The following is a 26,938-nucleotide window of genomic DNA, read 5'->3' as shown; positions in this document are numbered from 1 at the left end:
CAGAAAGATGAGGAGGGAGGAACTACATTTCCCAGCATGGAGTGCTACCAAACGCCCCGCGGCACCCCCTTTCCCCGGCGGCCCCCGCCCCTCGCCCCGCTGCCCCAGGCGCCGAGCGCCACGCATGCGCACCGCAAGCCAGCGCCATGTTGGATCAGTTTGAAAGCGAGCGCGGGCGTCGCGCTCCGCTGTGACGGCGGAGCAGGCTTCGAGCAAGCGGAGCCTGAGGCGGGGCCGTGTCCGGGTCGGGGATGCTTTGTCGCGTCTTCCGTCCGGTAACAGGCGCGGACTTTTGGTGGAGAGTTGTGGACGTGTGCGTTTTTGTCTCTTTTGGAGGCTTGGTCGGTGAGTTCGGCCGGAAAAGGTGGTGTATTTTCAAGAGGCGCCCCATCCTTTGACAGCCCGAGGGAAAGGCTAGACAAAGAGTGGCGTGGAGGGAAGAGGAAGATGTCTCCTGAGGGAAGGCGCGAGCGGACATTCCCCGTAGGAAGAGAACATCTTTATCGGGAGGCTCCCGAGCGGGGGAGGGTCCCGGACGAGACGGAGGGCCTTTTGAGACTCGAGGCGTCAATTGAAGAGGGCGGGGCGGGAGGGGGCTTGGGCTTTAGGGGCTGTCACCTCGGAGGAACTCCGTCCGCCCACGGGGGAGCCCACGCTTGCTGCCTAATAAATGGTTTCTGGGTGGAAGTACCTAACTGAAGCCTGTGTCTGTTACTGCCGGGGGGGCTGCAATCCCGAAGGGTGGCTGTTTCCTAGGTAAGGGCGGAAGGGCTGAACCCCGACGCGGGGGTGGGGAAAAGATGCTCTCGTGCAGGGGCGCCAGCGATCTTCGCTTTCCGGCTTCATTAATTCTCTTTCTGTTGTAGAATAAACAAATAAATGTTCGGTTTCAAAACATAAATCACAGAGCTGTTGTTTCTAGGAAGTTGTTCCTTTCCTGTGAGCTGTACCCATTGTCTATTTAACACTGAACATTCTGTTTTTGAATCAAAGGTGGTTGAAATTTTTTGCCGTTCGTTTAACATCTTATTCTTCGGAATGATGGATTTCCTTTTGGCGATAGGAACGGAAGTGTTTACGGAAGAAATGGTAAGATGCATTGGATCTGTTTCCAAATAATCCTATGGAGGAAGTGGAGAGAAGTGGGTGGATAAAAGTTGGGGTATGTTGGTAATTGTTTGAAGAAGGATGATGGGTGCATAGGGTTTTATTAAACCATTCGTTCTACTTTTGTATACTTTTGGAAGCTTTCCACAATAAAAATTCATTGTGGATTTTCTTTCTGCCTCCTGTGAATTAAAATAGATGTTATTACCCACTTACTGAGAACTGTAATCCAACAGCTTTATCTTTTAGAGGTTTGTTTTTGTTTTTAAAATAAGATTGGTGACCTGTACTGTGTTGGAATAAGGGAGAAAATGTTTGGTCAAGCAGTTATTCACTTGAGAAAATTTAGACATCATTAGTGAAAGGGGTAAAGAAAGAGCAAAGCTGACTTCGTCTAGCCATTCTTCAGAGATTTACCAACATCACAGCATTCAGGGAAATCAAAGAGGCTCAATAACCGTTATCCTGTGTTCTGTTGCTGCTTCCACTGACTGCTGGCAGCTCTTGCCAAGGCAGTGCATGCTCTAAAGCCGAGGCAGGAAGATGTTTTACTCTGTCTTGAAATGGAAAACTTTCAGTATTTTAAAGTCAAATTTGATAGTTACTAAGATTACATTAAAAGTTACATTAAAAGTTGTTATAACTTAAACATTCCCAAAATTATAGCCCAAAGTTAAACGTATTAACTTTATAACATTATAGGGTGTATTAGGTCCTAGACATTAACATTAATTTTTCATTTTTAATACAGAAGATCCATTTCCACTGATTTAATTTTTTAAAAGAATGTCACATCATGTACTGAAGTCTTGTTATTTTTTAGTTTTTCAAATGTAGATCCTATTACTATCTTAAGGTAGACAGGAATTCTCTCAATTTTAGTAATGGAAAATCAGTAAGGTGAATATGTTGTCAATTATCTAAGTCTCTTTTAAAAGAGAGGGTGAATCTGTTTAACATAAGTGGAAATGGTAAGGATACTGCCATAAATGGTGAGAAAATGATTAGCAGTGTTGTTTTAGGAAAAGAGCATTTTGCTAGCTCAGTAAACTTGGTAGTTTATTTCTTTATACTAAATATTGTAAATTATTTTGTTCTTGAGTTTTCCTGGGGGAAAGGGTTGGCTAAAGTTACATATTGGCATTTACAACATTGAAAGTGGATATTCTTTTCTGTTGTTTCTTCTTGTTTCTAATACCTCATTTGATGCCTTTAAAAATTTATTGAGCACCTACTATCTGTGATGCATGATAGTAGGCTTATGAAATGAAAAATATTCTGTATAGGAGAATGTTAGGTATTGTGATGTCATAGACTCTGTCCCCATAAGAAAGACCGTACCTCAGTAGTTTTTAGGGCTTAAAAATAATGAGGACTCTTCCCCAAGTACTATTCTCAGATAATTATGTATACAAAATTTCAGGAACATAGTAGGTACTCAATAAATGTTTCTAAATCAATGATGAAGGAATTCACAGTAATTACAATAATAGAAAATCTATAATGTGCATTGCCTTAAAAGGATGATAGAAATGGATTTTATTCTTTAAAGAAGATTATAAAAAGTTTACATGTTTAGTAATTTCTCTCTGTATGGCTGTTATTCCTTTTAATGGAACCGTAACCTGTTGTTTTTGTATTACAGTTTTTAAGAGAAGTGAATAGAAATAAGCCATTTTGAGGAAGCCATGGCAAAATCAATTACAAAACACAGAGTTTGTTCTCGGCAATCTTCAGTATCTTCTCTGTTAGCAAGCTGCAGCCTGAGTGGTAGTAATTCCTCTAACTCTGATGGCTCTTTTCAGTATAAGGATAAACTGTATAGTTCTGCATCTCAGGCTCTACAGGCCTATATTGATGATTTTGATTTAAGCCAAATGTATCCTGGTGCAAGCACTGGAAAGATTAACATTGAAAGATGTTCCGCTAATATGCCGGAATTCTCCAACTATATTTATAAACCAAAGAATGGTATGCTTTTATTTTTTATTTATATTTATATATTTATTTATTTATTTATTTTGTCTACTGATTTAAAGCATTTGAGAGATGCAGCCTTGAAAAACTAGACACTTTTTTTTGTTGTTGTTCCTTTGGGGTAAAAATGACTTTATAATATTGAGGTCTTGATATTTTTCTTAAATGATTCTGTAATTCTCTGGATCTCAGGAATTTTCAGCTAAAAGCTTCTTGTGACCTTGGAGGGAAGGTGATGAATGTAACTAATAACAGCAGGTGGTTGATCCTAAACCCTTAAGCCATTTTGTTATAGCATAATGGAAACAGCATTGACTTGGTGGTTCTAGGTTTCATTAACTAGCTTAATGACTTTAAACAAACTTGTCTTTCTGAATTTATACTTGATTAATCCCAATTGACAGAATAAGACTCTATTAGTCTTCCTGATCTGTATTCTGTGGGACAATAATATAAGATGTTAAGAGTTTTTCCTTGATAAGTCTTCCACAAAGACAAGTTTGGAAAATGCATCTGTTGATAACCCAGGTAACACTTTACTAAGTACTTATGGAATGGCCCTAGTATGGAAAAAATTTGCATTCAACTCTTAGAAGTATGTGGGCATTGTATTCCGGAAGAGTATTAGAACAGATGTTCTCTTTGTGTTAATGCTGGTGCAGGTTTAGTAGGCAGAAAGCGAACTGTTTTTCCACCTAGTTTAATAGCATATTTTTCTCCTAAATTGCAGCCAGTGTTGAGTGACCAATATTAATGTGAGTGTATTAGTGCATCAGGTATGTCTAGATGAAAAAAGTTGAAGAAACAGTAAATTAAAGAAAAGCGAAAATTTAAGAGTTTGGGAGAAAAGTGTAGAACTTAGTTAAAGTAAATTGGAGAGATGGGAGGAAAAAGCACATTGTATTTCATCAACCTATACCTTTTATACTTTCAATCAAAGTTTTAGTGAAGATAAAGGGAAGCAGCAAAAATGATTCTTAAATTCTTAATTCTGTTTACTGTTGAATATTATGAAGTATTGTTATATGTAATATAGGAAAATAAACAGAACTATGCTTTGTTTTTCAGCTTTTGAAAATCTTGATCCCAAAAAATGCTCCTCTTCATCCTGTAGAAGAAAGACTGTTAATGACATAGACTCCATTAGCCTAACAACTGATGATCTATTAAAACTTCCAGCAGATGGATCATTTTCTTTAACTTGCATTGGATCAAGTCACCGAATTAGCAAGAAAAACAAGAAATGCATTCGAAGACTGAGTTCCTCGGATACTGAAAAGAATCAAAATTTTCAAGAACCTTCCACTCCCATGTACAAAGATAACTTAGTTACTCCTGTTGTATACACAAATATAAATGGAAAGCAACGTGGTAGGCTAAAAAAAACAAAACTTGTGAATAAGACTAATAAGTGGGTTTCTGAACCATCTTTATCATTTTCCAAGAAGTTGTCTTTCAAAGACAGTTCAGAACACAAACTTGAAAAGAATTATCCAAGATGGCTCACTAGCCAGAAATCTGACCTTAATGTTTCAGGAATAACTAGTCTACCTGATTTCACATACCCAGTCTGGCTCCACCATCAAGACTTGCTACCTGATACAAATAGTCAAAGGATTTCTAAAATATTTAAAGAAGATCATTGTTCCCCTAGACATAGTTACCAGGCACAAAGAACTTCTCGACTTATGAATAAATTAGATAGTTTTGAATATTCTTTTGAACCCTCAAACATTTCAGACTCCTTGAGTGACGATAAAGGATTAGTTAATGAATATAAATGTGATTCTGAACATAGCCAATGTCAATGTGAGAATCCAGTTCTCCCAGGACAAACCAAAAAGCCATTCAGTGGTAATTGTTTTGTTTTGTTTTTAAGAACCAAAGGAAGTGCTGTAAATTTGACCTAATGTCTAGGAGCTTTTATGCTATATTTTTGATGTAATGATCAGATGATAAATCTTCTGAACACTTATGGTCTTCATTTACGTAGCATTTTGTGCCTAGGAAATGTCTTTTCTCCCCTTTTCTTCTTTGAAATGTCATATTAAAAAAGTTTATTGTTATAGTTATGTGTATATTCCAAATTATCTGAATTCTTATTTGTTGCCTTTGAGATTTTGCTGTGCTTTGTACTTATTTTTTCTCTTGAATTAATTTAATCTTTTAAATTAGGTGACAAAATTGAATTGCTTATCCTGAAGGCCAAGAGAAATCTAGAGCATTGTACTAAAGAGTTACCGAAGTCTACAAAGAAGGATGATAGTCCTTGTTCATTAGATAAACTTGAAGCAGAAAGATCATGGGAAAATATTCCTGTTACTTTGTACGTAAGTTACGATGGAAAAATTTCCTAGTTTTCCAAATAAAAAATGTCATGTGAACAGCTGATTTATTTTTTAAGTAATTCAATGATAATTAACAATGATAATGACGTTAGTTGTATAGAACATTGCTTTGTGTTGTTTCTTTAAATTGCATTTTTCAGTTGTTACAAGATGGTGTAATGTTTCATAACCTTAGGCACATTCTATAACTTTCGCCTTTGTTACATGTTTCTTGTGTTGCACTATAAAATACTGATTTATGTTTAATATGAAGAATCATAGCCCAAAGCAACTATTTTGCAGTTTGAGGATATAAAATTCTTGTTATTTTCTTTTTACTTTAAGTTTTTTCTCCTTCTATATTCTCTCCATATATGGAGCTATGCAGTTATCCATTTCTTTTCATTTACATTTTACTTTCTCTTAGTTATTTTCCTTAAACAGTGGTGCAATTTTTGTATGGTCTGTGGTATAAATTTTTGTAGTTTCTAAGATTATTTTCATTTGTGTGCTTAACCTTCCTATGACATAGCTTCTCAGAATAATTTAAATAGTGTTTACCTAGAAACCTATGAATGTGAGTGTGGAGTAAGAATTAAGCTTAGGTAGGAAAGCTTTTTTCCTTAGGGATATTATTACATCTGAACTCATCAGAAATGCATTCTTGGTAACCCTATATCCTGCCTTAGGCTCTGAAAATTTATCATCTTCTGTTGTCTAAACTTTCAGTCTGTTGTGGTCTGTTATAGACAGAGTCTGTTAATTCCTGTATCCATTTTTTTTATCACTTCTCAGTTGAACATCTTATTTTTTTGAACATGGACACTGAATATAATTCTGGTTAGGAATCCCAGCCCTGTGACTTCTTTGCTGACACCTTGTACAAGTTATACTTCTGCTTTTTACAAATTACTACTGCTTTGTACAAATTCTACTATGTACAAGTTACTTCTACCTTGTATAAGACCTTATATAAGTTCTTCTTCTACTTGGGGTTGCTGTGAGAATTCGTTTGATTAGAAAATATATACAAGGTACTTAGAACAATTTCTGACTTTTGATGAGCTCTGTTGTAATTGTTAATAGTGGTGATGATTATCCAGAATATTTTTTTCCCATATTTAGCTTCATTTCTCAATTGTTGGTTCAATAGTATCTTTATTTTTTAAAACTTGGGTTAATAACTAGCTCACTTAATTCTTAAACTTATTTTCTAATTTCGTATTTTCTTGTCAGTTGGTCTTTGTGAAGTACCATAACTATAATACTTTCACTTGCAACCGAAATGGGTGAGCAGATAGTATAAGAGGTATTTAAGAGTAAAATTTTTGAATGCATGTAGTGTATTATGTGATTAGATAATATAATTTACGCTTGTATGATTATTACAATCATTGGTTTGGCCCAGTACCTTGTGTATAGAAGTTGGCTTCTGGAAGATTGAATTCATATTATGATGGGTATGTTTGTACATAAAATGAATGATGGACTGTGAGGAGAAGGAATTAGACCTGACCTCAGTGTGATGTTGACAACTTATTGTCAATCTATCATCAAAACAAAAATTGACTAGGAAGTACTCAAGGTAGTGTACTAGAAGGTAGAACACAATCACAGTCAGATAATTACTTTTTTTGTTTGTTTATTTAACATTTTTATAATGGAAAATTTCAAAGAAATACAAAAGTAGAAAAATAGTATAATGAATCCCTATGTACCCCACACTTATCTTCAGTAATCTGGTAAATGCTTTTTGATGGTAGTGGATGGATGTGCAAACTCTTTTGGTAAAGAATGGGCAAAAAGACTACTTGGGAGCAAGAAAAGCTCATAGTAAGTTACAAATCAAATGAGTCAATAATGAGGTACTGTTAATTACTAAGAAAAATTAGAATTGTGACATTTAAATGTTAGAGAAAGATTCTTAGATATCTGAGCACTTGAGTTAGAAACACATTTTATTTTTTTTATTTTTTATTTTTTTAAAAGATTATTTATTTGTCAGAGAGCGAGAGAGCGAGCACACACAAGCAGGGGGAGCGGCAAGCAGAGAGAGAGAGCAGGCTCCCTGCTGAGCAAGGAGTCCTATGTGAGACTCCATCCCAGGACCCTGGGATCATGACCTGAGCCAAAGGCAGACGTTTAACTGACTGAGCCACCCAGGCGTCCCTAGAAACATATTTTATATTGACATATGAATAAGAGAGAGAATGATTTTATTTATTCTCTGTGACTAATAGAATTTGTTTTGGGAAAATTCTAACTTGCTTGGGTTGCCCTTTGCTCTACTATACCTTGAAACATCAAGAAATAGGGGCGCCTGAGTGGCTCAGTCATTAAGCATCTGCCTTCAGTTCGGGTCCTGATCCCAGGGTCCTGGGATCGAGCCCCGCTTTGGGCTCCCTGCTCTGCGGGAAGCCTGCTTCTCCCTCTTCCACTCCCCCTGCTTGTGTTCCCGTCTCTCGCTGTGTCTCTCTCTGTCAAATAAATAAATAAAATCTTTAAAAAAAAAAAAAGAAAAGAAAAGAAACATCGAGAAATAAATTAATATTTATTGAGCATCTATTACATGTTCCAGGTACATAGAGTTAATTTATGCAGTACTTCTGTAAGATAAGTGGGACTACAAATGTAAAACTGAAATTTAGATAAATAAATTACATATAATCACATAGTGAGTGGGGTTGGGATTGGAACTCTGGAATTTTAATTTCAAAATTGATCTTTTCCCCACTGTAATCTGTCCTCTTTGTTAATGCCAGTTCTGGAGGGCAAGTCCTATTGCTTTGACATGGAAGAGCATGTAACTGCCATTCCAGTAGAAACTCATGTATTTGTGGGGGTTTTTAACTATCATTGGGTGACAAACCATGTCTATTTGGAAAAATGTACTGCTTATTTCAAACAAACAAGATTTTGGAGTATAGCCTGTAGTTGAAGGCTTATTTATTTAGTTAAAGACTAATGTTTTTACTTTCTTCATAGTTTTTCCTTAAAGCTTTAAAGGAGAAACAAGGAGATAGGGAAGGTTAGATTCTGGTATCAGTTTAGAGAGAAGATGAGGGAATTACAAAGCAAAATCAATATGAATCATATCTATAATGGTTGTTTCTTGGTGACTATTTTTGTTTAAATGATAACCAGTTATACACTAAGTTTTATGAATTGGGAACTTAATTACTATCTTGTATCCTTAAATCCTATTTAGCAAATCTCCTGTTCCTGTTAATTCTGATGATAGTCCTCAACAAACTTCAAGGGCAAAGTGTGCTAAAGGATTCCTTGAAGATTTTTTAAATAATGATAATCAGGTGGGTGAAGTTAAATCTTTTTAACTTACTAAAAGAGGATTTTTTAACTTACTAAAAGAGGATTTATGACTAATACACAGATTTTAATTTCTAAGATGTTAAAAAAGAAAAACTCATTTGAATTCCCTCTTTTTTTTTTCTTTTTTCTTTTTTAAAGATTTATTTATTTGAGGAAGAGAGAGAGACAGGGAATACAAGCAGGGGGAAAGGCAGAGGCAGAGGGAGAGGGAGAAGCAGACTCCCCGCTGAGCTGGGAGCCCGACATGGGGCTTGATCCCAGGATCTGAAGATCATGACCTGAGCCGAAGGCAGATGCTTAACCATCTGAGCCACGTAGGCACCCAAATTCCTGCTTTTTCAACACAAGTGCATTAAACCATCGCTCCTAGAATTATTGATAATTTTGTTTTAGTATTCTAAAGTAGAGGGACCTGGGATTGAACTCTACAGAGAGCTTAAATTATCATGGTTTTTTTGTTTTGTTTTTTGGGGCAATATATAAAGCATATCATTATAGAGTAAGTTATATTTTCCCATACAGTGGTTGATTATTGAGAGTTGTGTTTCTAAGAGAAAATGATAAATCTCTTTAATTTAGGAAAATAGAAAAATTATTATCCAATTTTACAAAATCAGCATATGTGCATCTTGCAAGTAACCTTAAAATAAAGTATAAATATGTATATGTGCACATAAGAAATTATATATCATTTGACATAGAAATATAGCCATGGCTGTTAAATATTGAAATCATACTTTTGGGGTCTTGAAATATGGAAGATTTGAGAGGTTAAACACTCAAAGATTAGCTGAAAATTTAATAAAATGAACTCCTTCTGTGAAATATACTAGAGAAAGTAGAAGCTGTCAGAATATGTTTGACCTTAGAACTTTGTGTAAGATACTATAGCAGATATTGGGTAAGTGAAGCTTAATTATCAAAAAAAAAAATTTTTTTTAAAAGATTTTATTTATTTGACAGAGAGAAACAGTGAGAGAGGGAAGACAAGTAGGGGGAGTGGGAGAGGGAGAAGCAGGCTTCCCGCAGAGCAGGGAGCCAGATGCGGGGCTCGATCCCAGGACCCTGGGATCATGACCTGAGCTGAAGGCAGATGCTTAACGACTGAGCCACCCAGGCACCCCTATCAAATATTTTTTTGGCAAATATTTCAATAGTAAGCACTTTTTTTAGGAACTGTATCCCTAGTAGTGAATAAGAGAGAAGAAATCCTTGTGTCTTGTATTTTTTATTCCAGTTAGAGAGAAAACTAAACAAAAATATTGTATGTGATATATAAGGGAATACTGTAAATGTTGTGAAGAAAAATTAGTTGGGATAGAAAAATAAGGGTATAATTTTAGCTAGGGTAGTTAAGAATGACCTTTAATGAGCTGATATTTGAGCAAAAATCTAAAATGAGTGAATAAGCCAAATATACATGGGGAAATAACTTTACATGTAGAGGTAATAGTAAGTGCAGAAACCGCAAGGCAGAATTGTATTTGGCACATTCAAAGAATATTAGAGTCCATTAGGGTAGCTCGATCAGAATGAACAAGGGAAAGGATGGTAAGAGGTAAGATGGAGAGGTAACCAGGAACCAGATCATGTAGGGTCTTGTAAGTGATGGAATGAAGATTTTGTTTTATTTAGGTGAGATGAGAAGTCACTGGAGGGTTTTGAGTGGAGGAATGAAGTGATCAGATCTACATTTTAAAATAAAAAATGGTAGCTGTGTGGAGCACAGACTTAAAAGGAGCTGGTGAAGGAGCAGGGAACCCAGTTAGGAAACTTCTGTAGTCTTTCTGGATAGGATTGGCATAGTGTGGGTACATTGGAGGTAGTCAGAAATGGGTAGACTTTAGCTTGTATTTTGAAGGTAGACCTAGTAGGATGGAGATACAATTCAGAGAATGAATCCAAGATGTTTGAGTCAAGCAGCTAAAAGATTGGGTGGTGGCATTTACTTAGGTAAAGAGCACTGGTAGAGGAATAAATTTGCAGAGGTTCTTTTAAGTTTGAGATGGATGAGTGTTAAATACTAACCAACTGGTCCCTTTTCCCCTGCCAGTACACACACAATCTCACTACACTACCAGGTTGTTTTGTTTTGTTTTTGTTTTTTAAAGATTTTTATTTATTTATTTGACAGAGAGAGAGAGTCAACGAGAGAGGGAACACAAGCAGGGGGAGTGGGAGAGGGAGAAGCAGACTCCCCGCTGAGCAGGGAGCCCATTGTGAGGCTCAATCCCAGGACCCTGGGATCATGACCTGAGCCGAAGGCAGACGCTTAACGACTGAGCCACCCAGGCACCCCTGTTTTGTTTTTAATAATTTTAGATGTAAAGAAGGTTCTTATCACCCTTCTTTCAGCTTCCCTAATGTTATCATCTCACATACCATACTGTAGTGATCACAAACAAGGAATTAAGATAGGTACAATTCTGTTACCTAAACTACAGACCTTACTCTGATTTCACTAGTTTTTCTACCAATGTCCTGTTCCAGGGTCCAACATTGTGTTTAGTTGTCATGTCTCTTTAATCTACTTCAGTCTGTGACAATTCCTCAGTCTATCCTTGTCTGTCATGACCTTGACACTTTTTAAAGAGTACTGGTCGGTTGGTTATTTTGTAGATAGTTCCTCAATTTGGGTTTGTCTGAAGTTATCTCATGATTAGAATGAGGTTATGCTTTTGGCAAGAATGTGACAGAAATCATGCTATGCCCTTCTCAGTGCATCATACCAGAGGGTTCACGATATATTGATATCATTGATTTACTGATATGTGTCTTAGTTGGGCTACTGTAATAAATATGCCATAGACCTGGTGGCTTAAACAACAAACATTTATTTCTTACAGTTATGGAGGGTGAGAAGTCCAAGATCAAGGTTCTCATGAGGTCCTGCTTCCTAGTTTGCAGATGGCCATCTTCTCCATAAGATCTCCCATGCCAGAGAACAGGGAAGAAGCAAGCTCTCTTGTGTCTCTTCTTAGGACGGCACTAATCCCATTCATGAGGGCTCCACCCTTGTGACCTAATTACCTCACAAAAGTCCTTTCTCCAGATACCATCACATTGGGATTAGGCTTCAACATAAGAATTTTAGGGGGACACAAACATTCAGTCCATAACAATGTGTTAATATAATAATATATATGAAATTATAATATGTTAATACTTGTGATGTTAACCTTGAACACTACAGTGTCTACTGTCTCTCCCTTTAGTAAAATTACAGTTTCCCCTTGTAATTAATAAATATGGGGAGATACTTTGACACTGTGCAAATAGACTCAAAATTTCACTAATTTTAGCATCCATTGGTGGATCTTCTTTTCTTTTAATTGAAATCTTGTAGAATGAAGAACTGTTCCTTCTCCTCCCCATATATTAATTAAATTATTTATATCGATAGGGACTCATAAATAGATATTGTAAGTTTTTAATACAATGTTGTTACTTTGTTGCTCAAATTGTTCCAGTTTTGGCCATAAGGAGTTCCTTCAGGTTGGCCCTGTGTCCTTTTGACATGTCCTCATCCTTTTTTGGAGCACTTCTCTGTGGGGCCATGTTTTTTTAACTGGAAAATGGCATTTAGAAATGAAGATCTGGGCACTAGTTGTGCTTATTGCTACTGGGATGTTATTCATTCTAGACTTTCTCAGCAGGCAGATCTACGAAACATGTATGTTTACTAATCCACACATGCACATCTATATTTCTATATCTGTATATTTTATATGTATGTATAAAATCATGAGTTCATACTGATACCTCTGACTCCAGTCCAGTCCTTCAGGGTTTGTTTTAGCCTTTCCTGTTCCTTATTTGTGACTTCTTTCCACTGGTGAGAATCCCGTCTATTATCCATAATCCCTTAACTATTCGTGCATTCTTAGCATACACATACTTTGGCAATTGTTAATCCATATGCCTGTAAGAAACAAATTTACTAACTAGATCACTTTATTTATTTATTTATTTATTTATTTATTTATTTATTTTAAAGATTTTATTTATTTATTTGACAGAGAGAGATACAGCGAGAGCAGGAACACAAGCAGGGAGAGTGGGAGAGGGAGAAGCAGGCTTCCCGCTGAGCAGGGAGCCAGATGCGGGGCTCGATCCCAGGACCCTGGGATCATGACCTAAGCCGAAGGCAGACGCTTAACGACTGAGCCACCCAGGCGCCCCTAGATCACATTATTTATGTATAGTTCTTTTTATCTTAGCCTTACAATATCCAGTCAGAGTACTGCTTTCCAAAGTTACCTTGGTTAATTATTTCTTCCCAACACCTTTCATTGTGGTCATATTGTTCAATTGTAATTCTGTTAGGTGGTTCACTTTTATTGTATAGAGTTTAAACCACATCCTATTTGGTTTAAATTATTTGTTTTTTTAATATGTGAAACATTACTATAGTTCTGAGAGAGCTATATAAAAAGATATACTCCAAGACATTCACTACCAGGTTTTATTTTTATTTTTTTTTAATTTTATTTATTTGAGAGAGAGAGTGAGAGAGAGAGAGCACAAGAGGGGGTAGAGTCAGAGGAAGAAGCAGACTCCCCACTGAGCAGGGAGCCTGATGCGGGATTCGATCCTGGGACTCCAGGATCATGACCTGAGCTGAAGGCAGTTGCTTAACCAACTGAGCCACCCAGGTGCCCTCATTACCACGTTTTAATGATGAGTCTCAGGACAAATTCTATCAGACATACCAACATTTATTAAATATTCATTAGTGAATGGCACAAACAGTTCATATAATCTGTTTCTCGTAGTTTTCTTTTTGGAACTCTGATCACTAGTTTGCATGAAAAATTCACTCCAGAGGCAGGCTTTTGTAACCCTTATGGTTGGCATCAGGCAGCCAGAAATTCTTCTAAGTCAGTGGCTGGATGGAGGTAATTTAGAGATAATGCTTCAGGTGCTGTCCACAAGAGTCAAGAGTCAGGAGTATAAGGCTAATTGGATCCTTTTTTTTTTTTTAAAGATTTATTTATTTTTATTTGAGAGAGAGAGGGGGAGGGAGGAAGGGAGGGGCAGAGGGAGAGGGAAGGAAGAGAATCCCAAGCTGACTCCCTGGCGCAGGGCTCCATCCCATGACCCAGAGATCATGACCTGAGCCAAAAACAAGAGTTGAATGCTCAACCAATTGAGCCATCCAAGTGCCCCAAGGCTAATTGGATCCTTAAGCCCTGTTTATTTTTCTTTATTTTTAAAATTCTGGTGAAATATGTATAACATAATATTGAAGATGTATGTAATATGGAAGATGTAAAAATAAGAGTTTGGTAAGAAGACTTTAAAAAAGAAGTTTAAAAATATCCCTTATAGATTCTCTTAAAAGAATCCTGACCACCTTATCTAGTGCTGTTGCCCTCCTTGAATGCAAGTAAGATCAGTGATAATTGAGGTATGCGTGTTTTTTAGGTAGCAAGGAATGTGTGGCCAATGAATAAGTGAAAAACTAGCATTCTCTTTGTGAAAACATACTTAAAAGTGTTTAGAGAATGCCATATTTGAAATTCTAGTCACTGTTCCGCGATAACCAGCTTCATTTACGTACCCAAAAAGAGCATGTTGGCCTACCTGAGCTTGTCAGTTCTCAAAAATCTATGATTTTAAATGTATAAATGAATGTATTGCAAATGTGAAGGTGTACTGTTCATTTGAAAAGAGCAGAGACTAGAAAGAATATTGCCTCACTTTAATAATGGTTGTCTGTAAGTAACTTCATCTGGGGACTGGGTAAGGGGAGGTGTTGAGTTACAATTTTGATTTTTCAAGACACATTATTGATTGTACGGTTTGAATTTTTGCACTAATTTTATATTGGGGGAAAATAATAAAAAATACAACTTTTTCCTCCCTGAATTGCTTGGTTTCATCTGTTTTAACCTCAGAGCTGTACCCTTTCTGGAGGGAAACATCATGGTCCTGTTGAAGCACTGAAACAAATGTTATTTAATCTTCAAGCAGTACAAGAAAGTTTTAATCAGAATAAAACAGCAGAACTGAAAGAAGAGATTAAGCAAGTAAGCACAGACTTGATTTATGAATTGAGATCTACGAATGTGAATTGAGATCTCTGAAGATATGATTTCTTCCTAGATCTTTTTCAGCTTGACCACTATAGTTATATGTTAATAAGCATGCCACATAACACATGTTGTAGAGTTGTGCTAATTGTTATTTTTTTCAGAAATTAACTTAATTATAATACTATTAGATTTCTGTAGTTGTGTGTACCCCTGAATGGGTTGTTCTGTTTAGTTTATGGTTGTAAATACAACATCTTATTTAGATCTACCAACATTACAACTGTAATATGGAAGGATTGTAGGAGTTGTTTTTTAATGCCCTATAAAATTATCGGTATAATCCAACTTTTTGTATTTATATTTGGGGAGGCCTGGAAAACCTTTTCAACCTTAGACTTCTCCACATAACCTTTGTCTTCTGAAATTTTGTTTGGTTACCATGAGTTTGGCTCTTCTTATAGCTGATGTAAAATTTTATTTTAAAACCATTATGTTTTTGTGTATTTCCTAGGAACTTGGAAATCTCTTAGTACTTTGGGCTACTGTTCTGTAGGGATTGAATTTTCTTCACAGTAGTATAGTGTTTACAGAGAGTTTATATTCTCCTAAATCCAATTTTAAATTCTAATTCTGCCACTTAACTAGCAAGTGCAATATTTGTACAAATCACTTAACCTCTTTAGTTTCAGCTTCCTCTTTTGTAAAATGAGGCTGAGAAGATAAATTGAGATAAACTCTGTGAAGTACTTATTATATAGTACTTGACACCTGATAAAAAATAGCTGGTAAATACTTAATAAATATTTTTATTGTCATTGGTTTTTTTAATTCTTATTCAGTAGAGCTTTATGAAATTCAGTTTTAATTACATATGAATGGATCAGCTCTTAGGAACTGTATTACTTAATTCTTGTCTATACATTTTAATGATTATTACATTAACATATAGAGTGTATTCCATCCTTTTTTAGACATCATTGAGACATAACCTTGTTCTTACAGTTATAATTTCAAGTCAAGGTTTTATTTTTATTGGACATACATTTAGAAGTGTACATGAAAGGGCGCCTGGGTGGCTCAGATGGTTGGGCATCTGCCTTCGGCTCAGGTCATGATCCCAGGGGCCTGGGATTGAGCCCTGCATCGGGCTCCCTGCTCCGCGGGGAGTCTGCTTCTCCCCCTCCCTCTGCTTCTCCCCCTGCTCATGCTCTCTCTCTCTCTCTCTGTATCTCTGTGTCTCAAATGAATAAATAAAAAAATCTTTAAAAAAAAAAAAGTGTACATGAAAGATGAATCTAAGTAGTTATAATTTTAGAATAAAGAGAAAATATTTATTTATTTTTAAAAAGATTTTATTTATTTATTTATTTGACAGAGAGAGAGAGAGCACAAGCAGGGAGGGGGGCAGTGGGAGAGGGAGAAGCAGGCTCCCCACTGAGCAGGGAGCCCAACATAGGGCTTGATCCCAGGACCCTGGGATCATGACCTGAGCCGAAGGTGGACGCTTAACTGACTGAGCCACCCAGGCACCCCTAGAATAAAGAGAAAATATGTAATGCTTCACTGAAAATTATTTGCTAGAATTATTTCCTTGGAAATGCAGACAATATTTTTTATTCTTATTATTCACATATTAAATAGTATTTAAGTTTATAGTTACATAATATTTTCAATAACTTGTTATATTTGGTGTTTTTAATAGGTTTCAGAAGATAATTTCTCTAAATTACAGTTGAAGGAAAGTATGGTTCCTATTACTAGGTCACTTCAAAAGTAAGTATTCCCTACTAATTTCTGAATATATTATGGATACAAATCCATTTTAGCCTTTCCTTTGAAATCAGAAGATTATAGGAGGAATTAAGTAGTTCTAAGAATAGATATACTTGGTATATTTAAGCTTCATGGAACAATGTTTATTCCTGAAGTTTTCTCTTAAACTTGAGTTATTTTCTATTAAAATGTTCTTAGGACCTAATGAGATAACCTTAGACACCTAAGTATAATGGATGTAGTGGCTTAAAGAGATTCTCTTTTCATTTCCGACTAATAGCAACAATTTGAGATAGTATTGGTATGGATATCATGGAAGAACAACTTGTTCATGAAATGTGTTTTTATGTATTCCCTCTAGAATAAATATAATAATCATAAATGTGTCATTATTTGACGTATCTCCACAGAAACCTAAAGTGGACATAATGTCCTGGATATAAAAATAGGTCTAAATGCCATAAAGGTGTTAATCTGCTATTTCCTTAGTTACATTATCTTAAGTAAAAATGTGGAGATGAATACAAATGTTTCCTATGGTCATGGTATTGGCAGAGGGAATCGTCTTTATTTATGGGTTTTGTTGTGTGAATATGAAGTACCCTCAGAAGATGGAATACTGAACTTTAGGACATGCTAAGATTGAAATTTTTTACTTTACTGACATCATTTCACTTGGCTATAAGTGGGGCTAAACAAATATTGTCTACCTTTTGTCCTTTCAGAATTTGCTGAGGATTTGGTTTTCTAAGGAAGTGGTGGAAAAGTGAAACACTAGACATGTAAACTTAGGACTCTAATTGCCATGATATGTATGTGTATGTGTGTGTATACACACACACATATTTTTTTGTTTCCATGGTTTAAAAATATATGTATGTATGATTTTTCCCCCTCTACTTATAATGTCCTGGGTACAAATAATGCCTCTTTCTTTATAGCCTGCCATAGTACTTGGGTATAGTGTTCCTATCCAGTAGGAGTCAGTGAATAATGATAATAACTAACATTTATTGAACACTTACCAAGTGTCAGTGTTCTTAGTGCTTTGGAATGTAATTCATGTGATCTTTATAACCCTATGAGGTTAAGTACTATCATTATTTTCATAATTCAGATCAGGTAATAAAGATCAAGTAATAAGGTAACTTGTCCAAGGTCACATAGCTAGTGAGAGGTAGCAGTGGGATTCAAACCAGATAGTCTGATTCTATAGCCTGTGTTCCTAACACTCCTCTTATTAATGATAGTGGTACATTATCCATTTAGGCTAGTGCAGGGCCTCAATTGGTTGTCTAGGAATAAAGACCTCATTCTGCTTTAAAATTTAAAGTAGATGACCTCAAGCTTTTCATGTTTCTTAAAAGCATTTATTTATTTATTTATTTAAACAAATTTTTAAAAAAGATTTTATTTATTTGAGAGAGAGAGAGAGAGCAGGAGAAACCATGAGAAAGCACAAGCAGGGGGGAGGGTCAGAGGGAGAGGGAGAAGCAGACTCCCTGCTGAGCAGGGAGCCCAACTTGGGCCTTGATCCCAGGACCCTGGTATCATGATCTGAGCCGAAGGCAGATGCTTAACTGACTGAGCCACCCAGGCGCCCTTCTTTTTTTTTTTTTGATTTTATTATGTTATGTTACTCACCATACAATACATCATTGGTTTTTGATGTGGTGATCCACGATCCATTGTTTTCGTATAACACCCAGTGCTCCATGCAGTACGTGCCCTCCTTAATACTCATGACTGAGCTAACCAATCCCCCCTCCCCCCTCCCCTCTAAAACCCTGTTTGTTTCTCAGAGTCCAAGTCTCTCATGGTTCATCTCTCCCTCCAATTCCCGCCCCCCATTTTTCCCTTCCTTCTCCTAATGTCCTCCATGCTATTCCTTATGTTCCACAAATAAGTGAAACCATATGATAATTGACTTTCTCTGCTTGACTTACTTCACTTAGCATAATCTCCTTCAGTCCCATCCATGTTGATGTAAAAGTTGGGTATTCATCCTTTCTGATGGCTGAGTAATATTCCATTGTATATATGGACCACATCTTCTTTATCCATTCATCTGTTGAAGGGCATCTCGGCTCTTCCCACAGTTTGGTTATTGCGGACATTGCTGCTATGAACATTGGGGTGCATATGGCCCTTCTTTTCACTACATCTGTGTCTTTGGGGTAAATACCCAGTAGTGCAATTGCTGGGTCATAGGGTAGCTCTATTTTTAAATTTTTGAGGAACCTCCACACTGTTTTCCAAAGTGGCTGTACCAACTTGCATTCCCACCAACAGTGTAAGAGGGTTCCCCTTTCTCCACAACCTCTCCAACATTTGTTGTTTCTTTCCCTGTCCATTTTTCCCAGGCACCCTTCTTAAAAGCATTTATATTGAACTTGTGTCACAGACTTAAATGTGTTTTCTGAGTTAAAGTACATAGCCTGGAAGATGTTTTTCTTGGTGAAGATGAACACTGGGCTGTAAGTAATTAAATGACCATAAAAATTGATATTATAGGTGCTTTTACTATTAGCTAAAAGAATTTTTTTTCATAGTAGTAACTTTTTTCTAGCTTGGACAACCAATAATCTTGCCTACATGTAGAATGCCATTTTCAGAGAGTAAGATTCATGTTTTGTTAGATGGCTTTTAGCTGTTGGTTCTGTTGGATTATCTGGGCAGTCTTAATTTGGCTTTTACTTACATTTCAAAGGTATTATCAGTAAGGCATTTGTACTGTTATGAAGTAAGTTTAAACTTTTAAAAGTGTGTAAGTACATGTTTTCATTATTTTTAATCTGTAGATTATTTTAAGGACAATTTGAAATTCAAATTGTTCTGGTTAGGTTTATAGTCATCTTTTCATGATTCAAAATAAACAGACTCAGCTTCTTCAAAAGTTGCAGATTGTACCTTGGGTGCTTTAATGACCTTTCCTGGGATGAAAAGTCCTATTATGTCTCTCCCCACCCCTCAAATAACAGTTTTTGTTTTTAACAGTTTGATTGCTAACCAGTTTTAAAATGTCTTTCCTTAGCCTTAGGAAATGCCAAGCTCTTAGTATGGTTCTGTTTACTCTGTTGGACACTCAGTTTTCTTATATTCTTCCATTAGAAATAACTGCTCTCTGGGAAGACTCATTAGACCTGAAGTGTAAATGATTGAGTAGCTTAAAATGTTATTTTTTTCAGAGGGATTTTGCTTTTAGTAGGAATCTAAATTGTAATTGTTTTGTATCCCTATAATGCTTTAGCTTTGTCTTATGTATTTACATAATAGTAACTCAATAAAAACTTATTAACTAAAACGTCCATAAGAGAAATTTGTCATCTTGGCAAATGAAAAAATTGTAGTTTTTGAGCAGGGGCCTTTTCTAGAATCTTGTATGTCATGTAAGCCACCAGCTACTCTGCCCAGGCTGGCTGTGAAGAATGAGCAATAGTATGTTGCTCATATGCTATAAAGGTGAGCAGTAGGAGATGATTGCAAAATCATCAGTCATCCAAAAATAATTTGTATTGGCTTTGGAATTTGTTGTTTTATATACAATTTGGAAATGGATGTGTAAGATTTTATAGTTCTCAGTACTAAAGGCCATGCTGTGAAGACTTAATGATAGCTAGAAAGTTGTCCTGTTTCTCAGTTCTCTTTTCTTGCTCAATTTTCTGGTCTTCATTCTATACTAGAAATAGACAGAATTACCTCTCAGATTTGCAAAACATGATCCTAGAGCAAAGATCTTTCTTTTATTCTAATGTACTCTACTAAAACCTAGGGAGTGGTCGGCAGTTTGTTCAGTTGTTGCTGGATACTAGGCTGAATATAGGCCGGTAAACAGTATTTAAGAACAGCCAATATAGCAGTACTAATAGGAAACCAGATGCAAGATATCAGTAAGTTAAAAATATAGTTAAATTGCCTTCATATAATCAGTCTGTTACTGAGTTTCTGTGGGTTGATTTCTTTTTTTTTTTTTAAGATTTTATTATCTGAGAGAGAGAATGGGAGACAGAGAGCATGAGACGGGGAGGGTCAGAGGGAGAAGCAGACTCCCCGCTGAGCAGGGAGCCCGATGTGGGACTCGATCCCGGGACCCCAGAATCATGACCTGAGCCGAGGGCAGTTGCTTAACCAACTGAGCCACCCAGGCGCCCTGTGGGTTGATTTCTATTTATTTATGCTCACTGATAGATCCTTTTTCATAATAAGACATGAGCTTTTTTATTTCAATTTTTAAGGTGAATTGACTATTCAGTGTTGTATGTAACATAACTCTTAAATTGATATTTTCCCCATTAGCTTGCTTTTTCACCTTTTTGGAGAAAAAACTCAGGAATAATTTCCTTCTATAATTTTATTCTGCGCTTGTCCCTACACATAAGAGCAAATCACTTTTGATAGCCTCTTCTCTAAGTAGATTGATTGTCTTATTCTTAGCCGGGCAGATAAAAGTTAAATGAAAGGAACTGCTAGCTGATTGTGTAGGGGGACTGAAGATTTCACATTTCTGCTTAGCTTTTTTTTTCATTCCCATCATACTATACCCCTCCCTTTCCTTCCCATCATTCTCCTTTCTCCCTAACATTGTTTTTTAAAGACATGAACTAGGACTAGAAAGGAAGCCAGTTATATTGAGTTATAGTTATGAAAATGTTAGAATAAATTTCTAATTAGTAATATGTGCTTCTTTGTTAATGCATTTAAATAAGACATTTAAAATACAGGTAAGTTAAAATTCATTTTGTGAAAACATATTATATGAAGGCCTTTTACATAACTTGAATAAAAGCATTAAACCATGCTGTGGTCTTTTATTTACCTTTCACATGTTGATCAGCAAACAGAGAAAGGGAATATTGGAAAGCATCAATGTCTGGGTCACCAGTGATGTCATATGAACTTTTGGACTGTAAGCAGAAAGACTTAGAATGCATATGTTTTAGCAATGGGGTTAATAATTGATGTAATTTTGTAACTATTATATATAACTATTGTAATTTTTAAGTAGCAGTGAATATCAAAACTCTTCTGAGATACCTGCAATGACTACAGTGTGATAGAAAAATATCTCTAATTTCTGTGGCATATGAGGTCACCGATTTTGGTCTGTTGCTTACACTCATAATGGAAGGAAATGCTAATTTACAGGTAGCATTTAGTGAAAATAAAGATGAGGATTTTTTCCCGCATCCAATTTAGTCAACCATCTAAATCCAAGGGATCTGTGGCCCTCAGAATTGTAAACAGCGAGATAAGACGCTAGCTGCTTGCCCCTCCCTCCCTTTCTTCTCTCCTTTCCACCTCCCCTGCTTCCTTCCTTCCTTCCTTTTTTTAAGATTTTATTTTTAAGCACTCTCTATACCCAGTGTGGGACTTGAACTCACAACCCCAAGATCAAGAGTCTCACGCTCCACTGACTGAACCAGCCAGGTGCCCCTCTTTTGAATCATAGGTTGCTAAATAATAAGCCTGAAAAGAAAAAGATAGATCTAAGTCCAAAGTATATTCATAGATTATCTTCTTTCTCATAAATGTGTGTCTCTAGAAAGAAAGTGATTTTTTAGGTAAAGAGATATTACTATAGGATATAGAAATGATAGAGTCTAATTAATTTTACCTCTGATTGCATAGTAACTTTGGGTGATTTATTGTCATTTAGTTAATGAAGATGAGAATCTCAAAAATTAATTGAAGTTGCCAAAAGGGTGGCAAAATCCAGATTCTTATTACATTTGAGTAAGTGTCCAAGAAGTAGAGTACAGGGAAATAGATATAATGCAGTAATTAACAGTACTAGTTTCTTCCATCTTCATATCCTGGGTCAAGTGGAAAATGTATTTTATTTAATATAAATTTACCAAACCTGTGTTAGAGACCGTAAAAATAGGGTATTGTAGTCACCACCTTTCAACTCAATTTAGAGATTACTAACAGATTACTGCGCATCATAATTGTTACATTATTTGTTTTTGTTGGTCTATTATTTATCAGAGATCTGAAAAATGGTTGATTAACTGACATTTTCTGGGTGGTCTTTGAGGATCTGAATGAGTAATAGGGGAAAGGAAAAAGGAAGAGTATTTTTAGAGGAAGACTGGAAAGTTAAGGGCCTCTTTTTTCTTGGTTTGTTTGAGGGGTGATTAAATTTTCTCCACTGAGACCTGACCTATAATCTTAGCTTTATTTTAGAGAAAAAATCAGGTTGTTTGTTTAATACCACATAATTGTCATTTGTTTCCCCTTATCCTCAATAAAAATGAGTTTTCCTCAACTGTAACTGATCCTTCAGTGCTATTTTAGCTATTCTCAATGTACATCTTAATGTACTTTTTTCTTAAATGATATAAACAGTATTCCAAAAGAAAAGGTATAATTTCACAGAGCTATTGTGATAATGACATAAAAAAATGTTTTGTTAAGTGTGACACAAATAAAACCTATTATTATTAAACTTTGTGGCAGACTTTCAAAAAAAAAAATCCCTTGAATGTCAAAAATATATTTTTTAAAGTAAATTTTTATAAAATTTAAATGAATTATTTTAGCCCTCAGTTATTCAGATCTCAAGGCTTTATAAAGAAAAATTCTAAATATTTGACACTTACTCTATAAATTCATGTCTCATATACTAATTTTGAAGTTAATAAACAACGTAATCACCATTTGTTGCTGTCTGCATTGTCTGTTCAGTCCTTAATATTGGTTTATAATGTGTTTTATACTTTTTAATGAAGGGCTTTGCACCATTTATCCCGCCTGAGAGACCTGGTTGATGATACCAGTGGGAAACAGTCGCCGAAAATGTGAAGAGGAAAATAAAACGGTCCACCCAATAAATGGTCATCACAGAACAAAGATGTATTTTTATTCCTGTTGCTTAAACTGACAAATTATAAGCCATACATTATTCTGTGATTGGTTCAAGTATTATATATTTTTTAAAAAACAAACTTGAAAATGTGCATAGGTTTTGTGACCTATCCTCATTTAATGCCAAAATACCAGAATGTGAACTGGAAGGACCCATACTGTGTCCTACAGTCTGGCTTTGGTTTTCAGGCCGGCAAATGTCCAGTATTCAAAGATGGATGATGTCCGTTATTGAAGCTTACGTGCACTTAGTCTTCTTGAGCATCCTCACCATTTTATCATCTAGTTCTAGATTATTAAGAAACTCTTCCTGGTTTCTATCCAAAATCTCTTAAGTAGACATTTTGATACAATTAGCATCTACATTTAAGTAGGCTAGGGGAATATCAAAATTGTTATGCTGTATCTTATCCATATAGAAGTATGTTGCTTTTAATTTTTATAAATATTTAAGATATGTTGTATTTGCAGATAACATTAATTTAATAATGGGATGATACAGTGCTAAAAGGAATGTTTTATGTTGTGAAATCCAAGAGAAAAACTCATTTAATCAATGCTTTGATTTTGATTCTGTGTAAGATAATCTTGATATCACTTGACAGTTTACAAAACATTTTTTTGGGAGTATATTTGATAATTTAATATTTTGATATTATTTCCCAAATTTTAGTTTTGAGGTTAGCTCAAACTAGTAAAAATTATGAGATCAATGACCAATCGCTGTATGTAATTTGTTAAGTAAACTTAAAATGAATGTGGAAAATCCAAAAGCAACTCTGTATTATAAAGCTATTTTGTAAGAGCTGAACTTTCTTTAAAGCAATCTGTAAAGTTTGTCTCTAGCTGGAACTCAACAGAGCTATATAATTTTGCATTTTCTACCAAGTAAACTTCTAATAAACAAGAAGGCATCTTTACCAACAAAACTAGGAATTAAATCATAAAGCATATTTTAAAAGCCTGATGAAATGAAAGAACATGAGTGTTTGTATACAAACAGTACAAATTAACACTGCCCAAATCGCAGCATCTTTGCTAGGTAGCTTTACTGTCAAATAGGAGTTTCTAAGTACATTGTGTTGAAGACTTTTTTTTTCCCTCAAGTTTAAAGCACTATGGAAGAGCTTTGCTATAGAACTTACATGTCAAAAACTATAGAGTGAACCGTGTCATTTTTTTTCTTGGCCAGTGAGTCAGAGTTACCACCATACAATTGTTTTTGCCCAGTTTGAGGGTCACTCGCCATTAAGTTTGTTTTGTTTACTCCATTATTTCTGCTACCAACATTCTATTTTCTGATATTGTCTTCTGCTTCAAAACATATAGTTTGCATATAATCAAAGTATTACTTTGATGATGAAAGTATGGGTGGCTGTTAAAAATGCAGATTTTAAGTAGGTGAACACGAGGTGGATCTGGGTTGATCATGTACCAGGCTTAGCCAAATCCACTGTTACACAAATTCTATAGAAAGCAGAGAAGGTGAATACATCAGATAATAAACTTCTAATTGCATATATGTTGATCAGACTTAGTATTTAGTATGCCTAAAAAGTATTTCCAAAGGTATTATGCTATAATGACTGAACAGCACTGATTTGGTTAGTGCTGTCATTTGCAAGAAAGTATCTCCAATGCTAAATAAGATAACCCTTCTAAATTTTTATATTATAGCTAATATTTTAAGAAACTTGATTATACTTATTAAAGGAGTATTTTCCTTTTGTGTTAAATATGGAAGCTTAGTCATTTACCTAAAAAGGGAATTAACTTTATTGAAACGATTAATTCCAACTTTTTTTTTTTAAAGATTTATTTATTTATTTGAGAGAGCGAGAATGAGAGAGAGAGAGAGTACATGAGAGGGGGGAGGGTTAGAGGGAGAAGCAGGCTCCTCGCCGAGCAGGGAGCCTGATGCGGGACTCGATCCAGGGACTCCAGGATCATGACCTGAGCCGAAGGCAGTCGCTTAACCAACTGAGCCACCCAGGCGCCCGATTAATTCCAACTTTTTAATAAAAGAAATGTATGAGAGTCAACTAAGAAAAAAATTTTTTTTAAAGATTTTATTTATTTATTAGAGAGAGAGACAGTGAGAGAGGGAACACAAGCAGGGGGGAGTGGGAGAGGGAGAAGCAGGCTTCCCGCTGAGCAGAGAGCCCAATGCAGCTTGATCCCAGGACCCTGGGATCATGACCTGAGCCGAAGGCAGACACTTAACGACTGAGCCACCCAGGCACCCCTCAACTAAGAAAAATCTAAATGATAAATGTTCATGAAATTGTCTAAAGAATTGATTTAATTACATGTTAAATATTTCAGTATTTTTTTTTTTAAGATTTTATTTATTTATTTGACAGAGACAGCGAGAGGGAACACAAGCAGGGGGAGTGGGAGAGGGAGAAGCAGGCTCCCAAGGAGCAGAGAGCCCGATGTGGGGCTCGATCCTAGGACCCTGAGATCATGACCTGAGCTGAAGGCAGACGCTTAACCGACTAAGCCACCCAGGCACCCCTATTTCAGTATTTTTTATTTTGAGTTTTCCAGGGGTAAAAGGGTGACCACAGTGTTGAGACTGCTGAGTTGGAAATTAAAAGCAGACAATGGTAACAATTAAAGGTTTTAAAAATTGCAGTGAGAATATAAATTTTTATCAACCCCTTTTAGGTTTATTTAAAAGTATTAGGTAGAAAAGGAATTTTAAAAAGACATTTCAAATTTTTAGTTAAGTATGAAAAAAATTTAACAAACCTAATTCCAAAATTTTTTGAGATCAAAGGATAAAGGTGTGATGAGTATATGAAGACTCAAAACTCAACTGTATGTTCTTTATTATCAGTAGGAACTTTACTTTCAGTATTTCTGTGTTAGCACATACCAGCTTCATAGAGATTTCTGACCAAATCAAGGAACACTATCTTGGGTTTGTTTGGGTTATATGTCTCTCTAGTTTTGTTATTTCTTGTTGAAATTTATAAATGTGGATTTTTTTTTTGGTGTTATATTTAATGTTTAGGATAACATCTTATTAAATTACATACAGTTCTGACAAAATTTTTTTTTAAGATAAATCATGACAATATTTTCCCCCTTATGTTTTGAATACATGGAATCACTTATGGATTTGAATTTTTGTTTCATCTTTCCTGTTAACTGTGTCTCAAAACCTATTTGGTGGCTATGAAGAAGTGAACTTGCCAAAAGGCAAGTATCGTGAAAAGAGACAAAAGAAGCAAAAGGCAAATAAAATTGATAATTTCTGAGCAACTGAAGTTTCTTCAAATGTGAAAGATTGTATCATTCTATTCCATGTATCAACTGGATGTTTTATACATGGTTATGTGTCCTGTTGGGTTGTAGTGCCTATCATATAATGATTGGTGCAAAACTAGGCCTAAACCTGAACATATATTCAGGTTATATTGTTACATTTTTTTCCCCATGACATTTGAAATTATTACTTTCCTATTTCTCTGTTTTATTTCTTCTTTATTTTCACCTGTGACTAAGATCATT

The 26,938-nt window shown here is 35.6% G+C and overlaps 1 protein-coding gene across 2 annotated transcripts; it reads left to right on the top strand.

The window, feature by feature from the left end:
• The first annotated feature begins 133 nt into the window (after positions 1 to 133).
• On the top strand, positions 134 to 26,694 carry C13H18orf54 (chromosome 13 C18orf54 homolog). Of its 2 annotated transcripts, none has more exons than XM_036091032.2 (9): positions 134 to 345; positions 994 to 1,089; positions 2,753 to 3,078; positions 4,153 to 4,938; positions 5,260 to 5,410; positions 8,620 to 8,722; positions 14,642 to 14,773; positions 16,482 to 16,552; positions 23,284 to 26,694. In XM_036091032.2, exons 3-9 carry the CDS (start codon positions 2,796 to 2,798, stop codon positions 23,354 to 23,356), a joined length of 1,599 nt encoding a protein of 532 aa, XP_035946925.2. In that variant the 5' UTR covers positions 134 to 345; positions 994 to 1,089; positions 2,753 to 2,795; the 3' UTR covers positions 23,357 to 26,694. The 2 variants fall into 2 exon arrangements, with proteins under 2 accessions (XP_035946925.2, XP_077916413.1); XM_078060287.1 differs by lacking the exon at positions 23,284 to 26,694 and adding an exon at positions 17,278 to 18,281.
• The last annotated feature ends 244 nt before the right edge of the window (positions 26,695 to 26,938 follow it).

The sequence above is a fragment of the Halichoerus grypus genome, chromosome 13 (genome assembly GCF_964656455.1).
Source record: "Halichoerus grypus chromosome 13, mHalGry1.hap1.1, whole genome shotgun sequence".
Lineage (NCBI taxonomy): Eukaryota > Metazoa > Chordata > Mammalia > Carnivora > Phocidae > Halichoerus > Halichoerus grypus.
The sequence above is the reverse complement of the archived record's forward strand: the minus strand, read 5'-3'. Positions and strand labels throughout refer to the sequence as shown.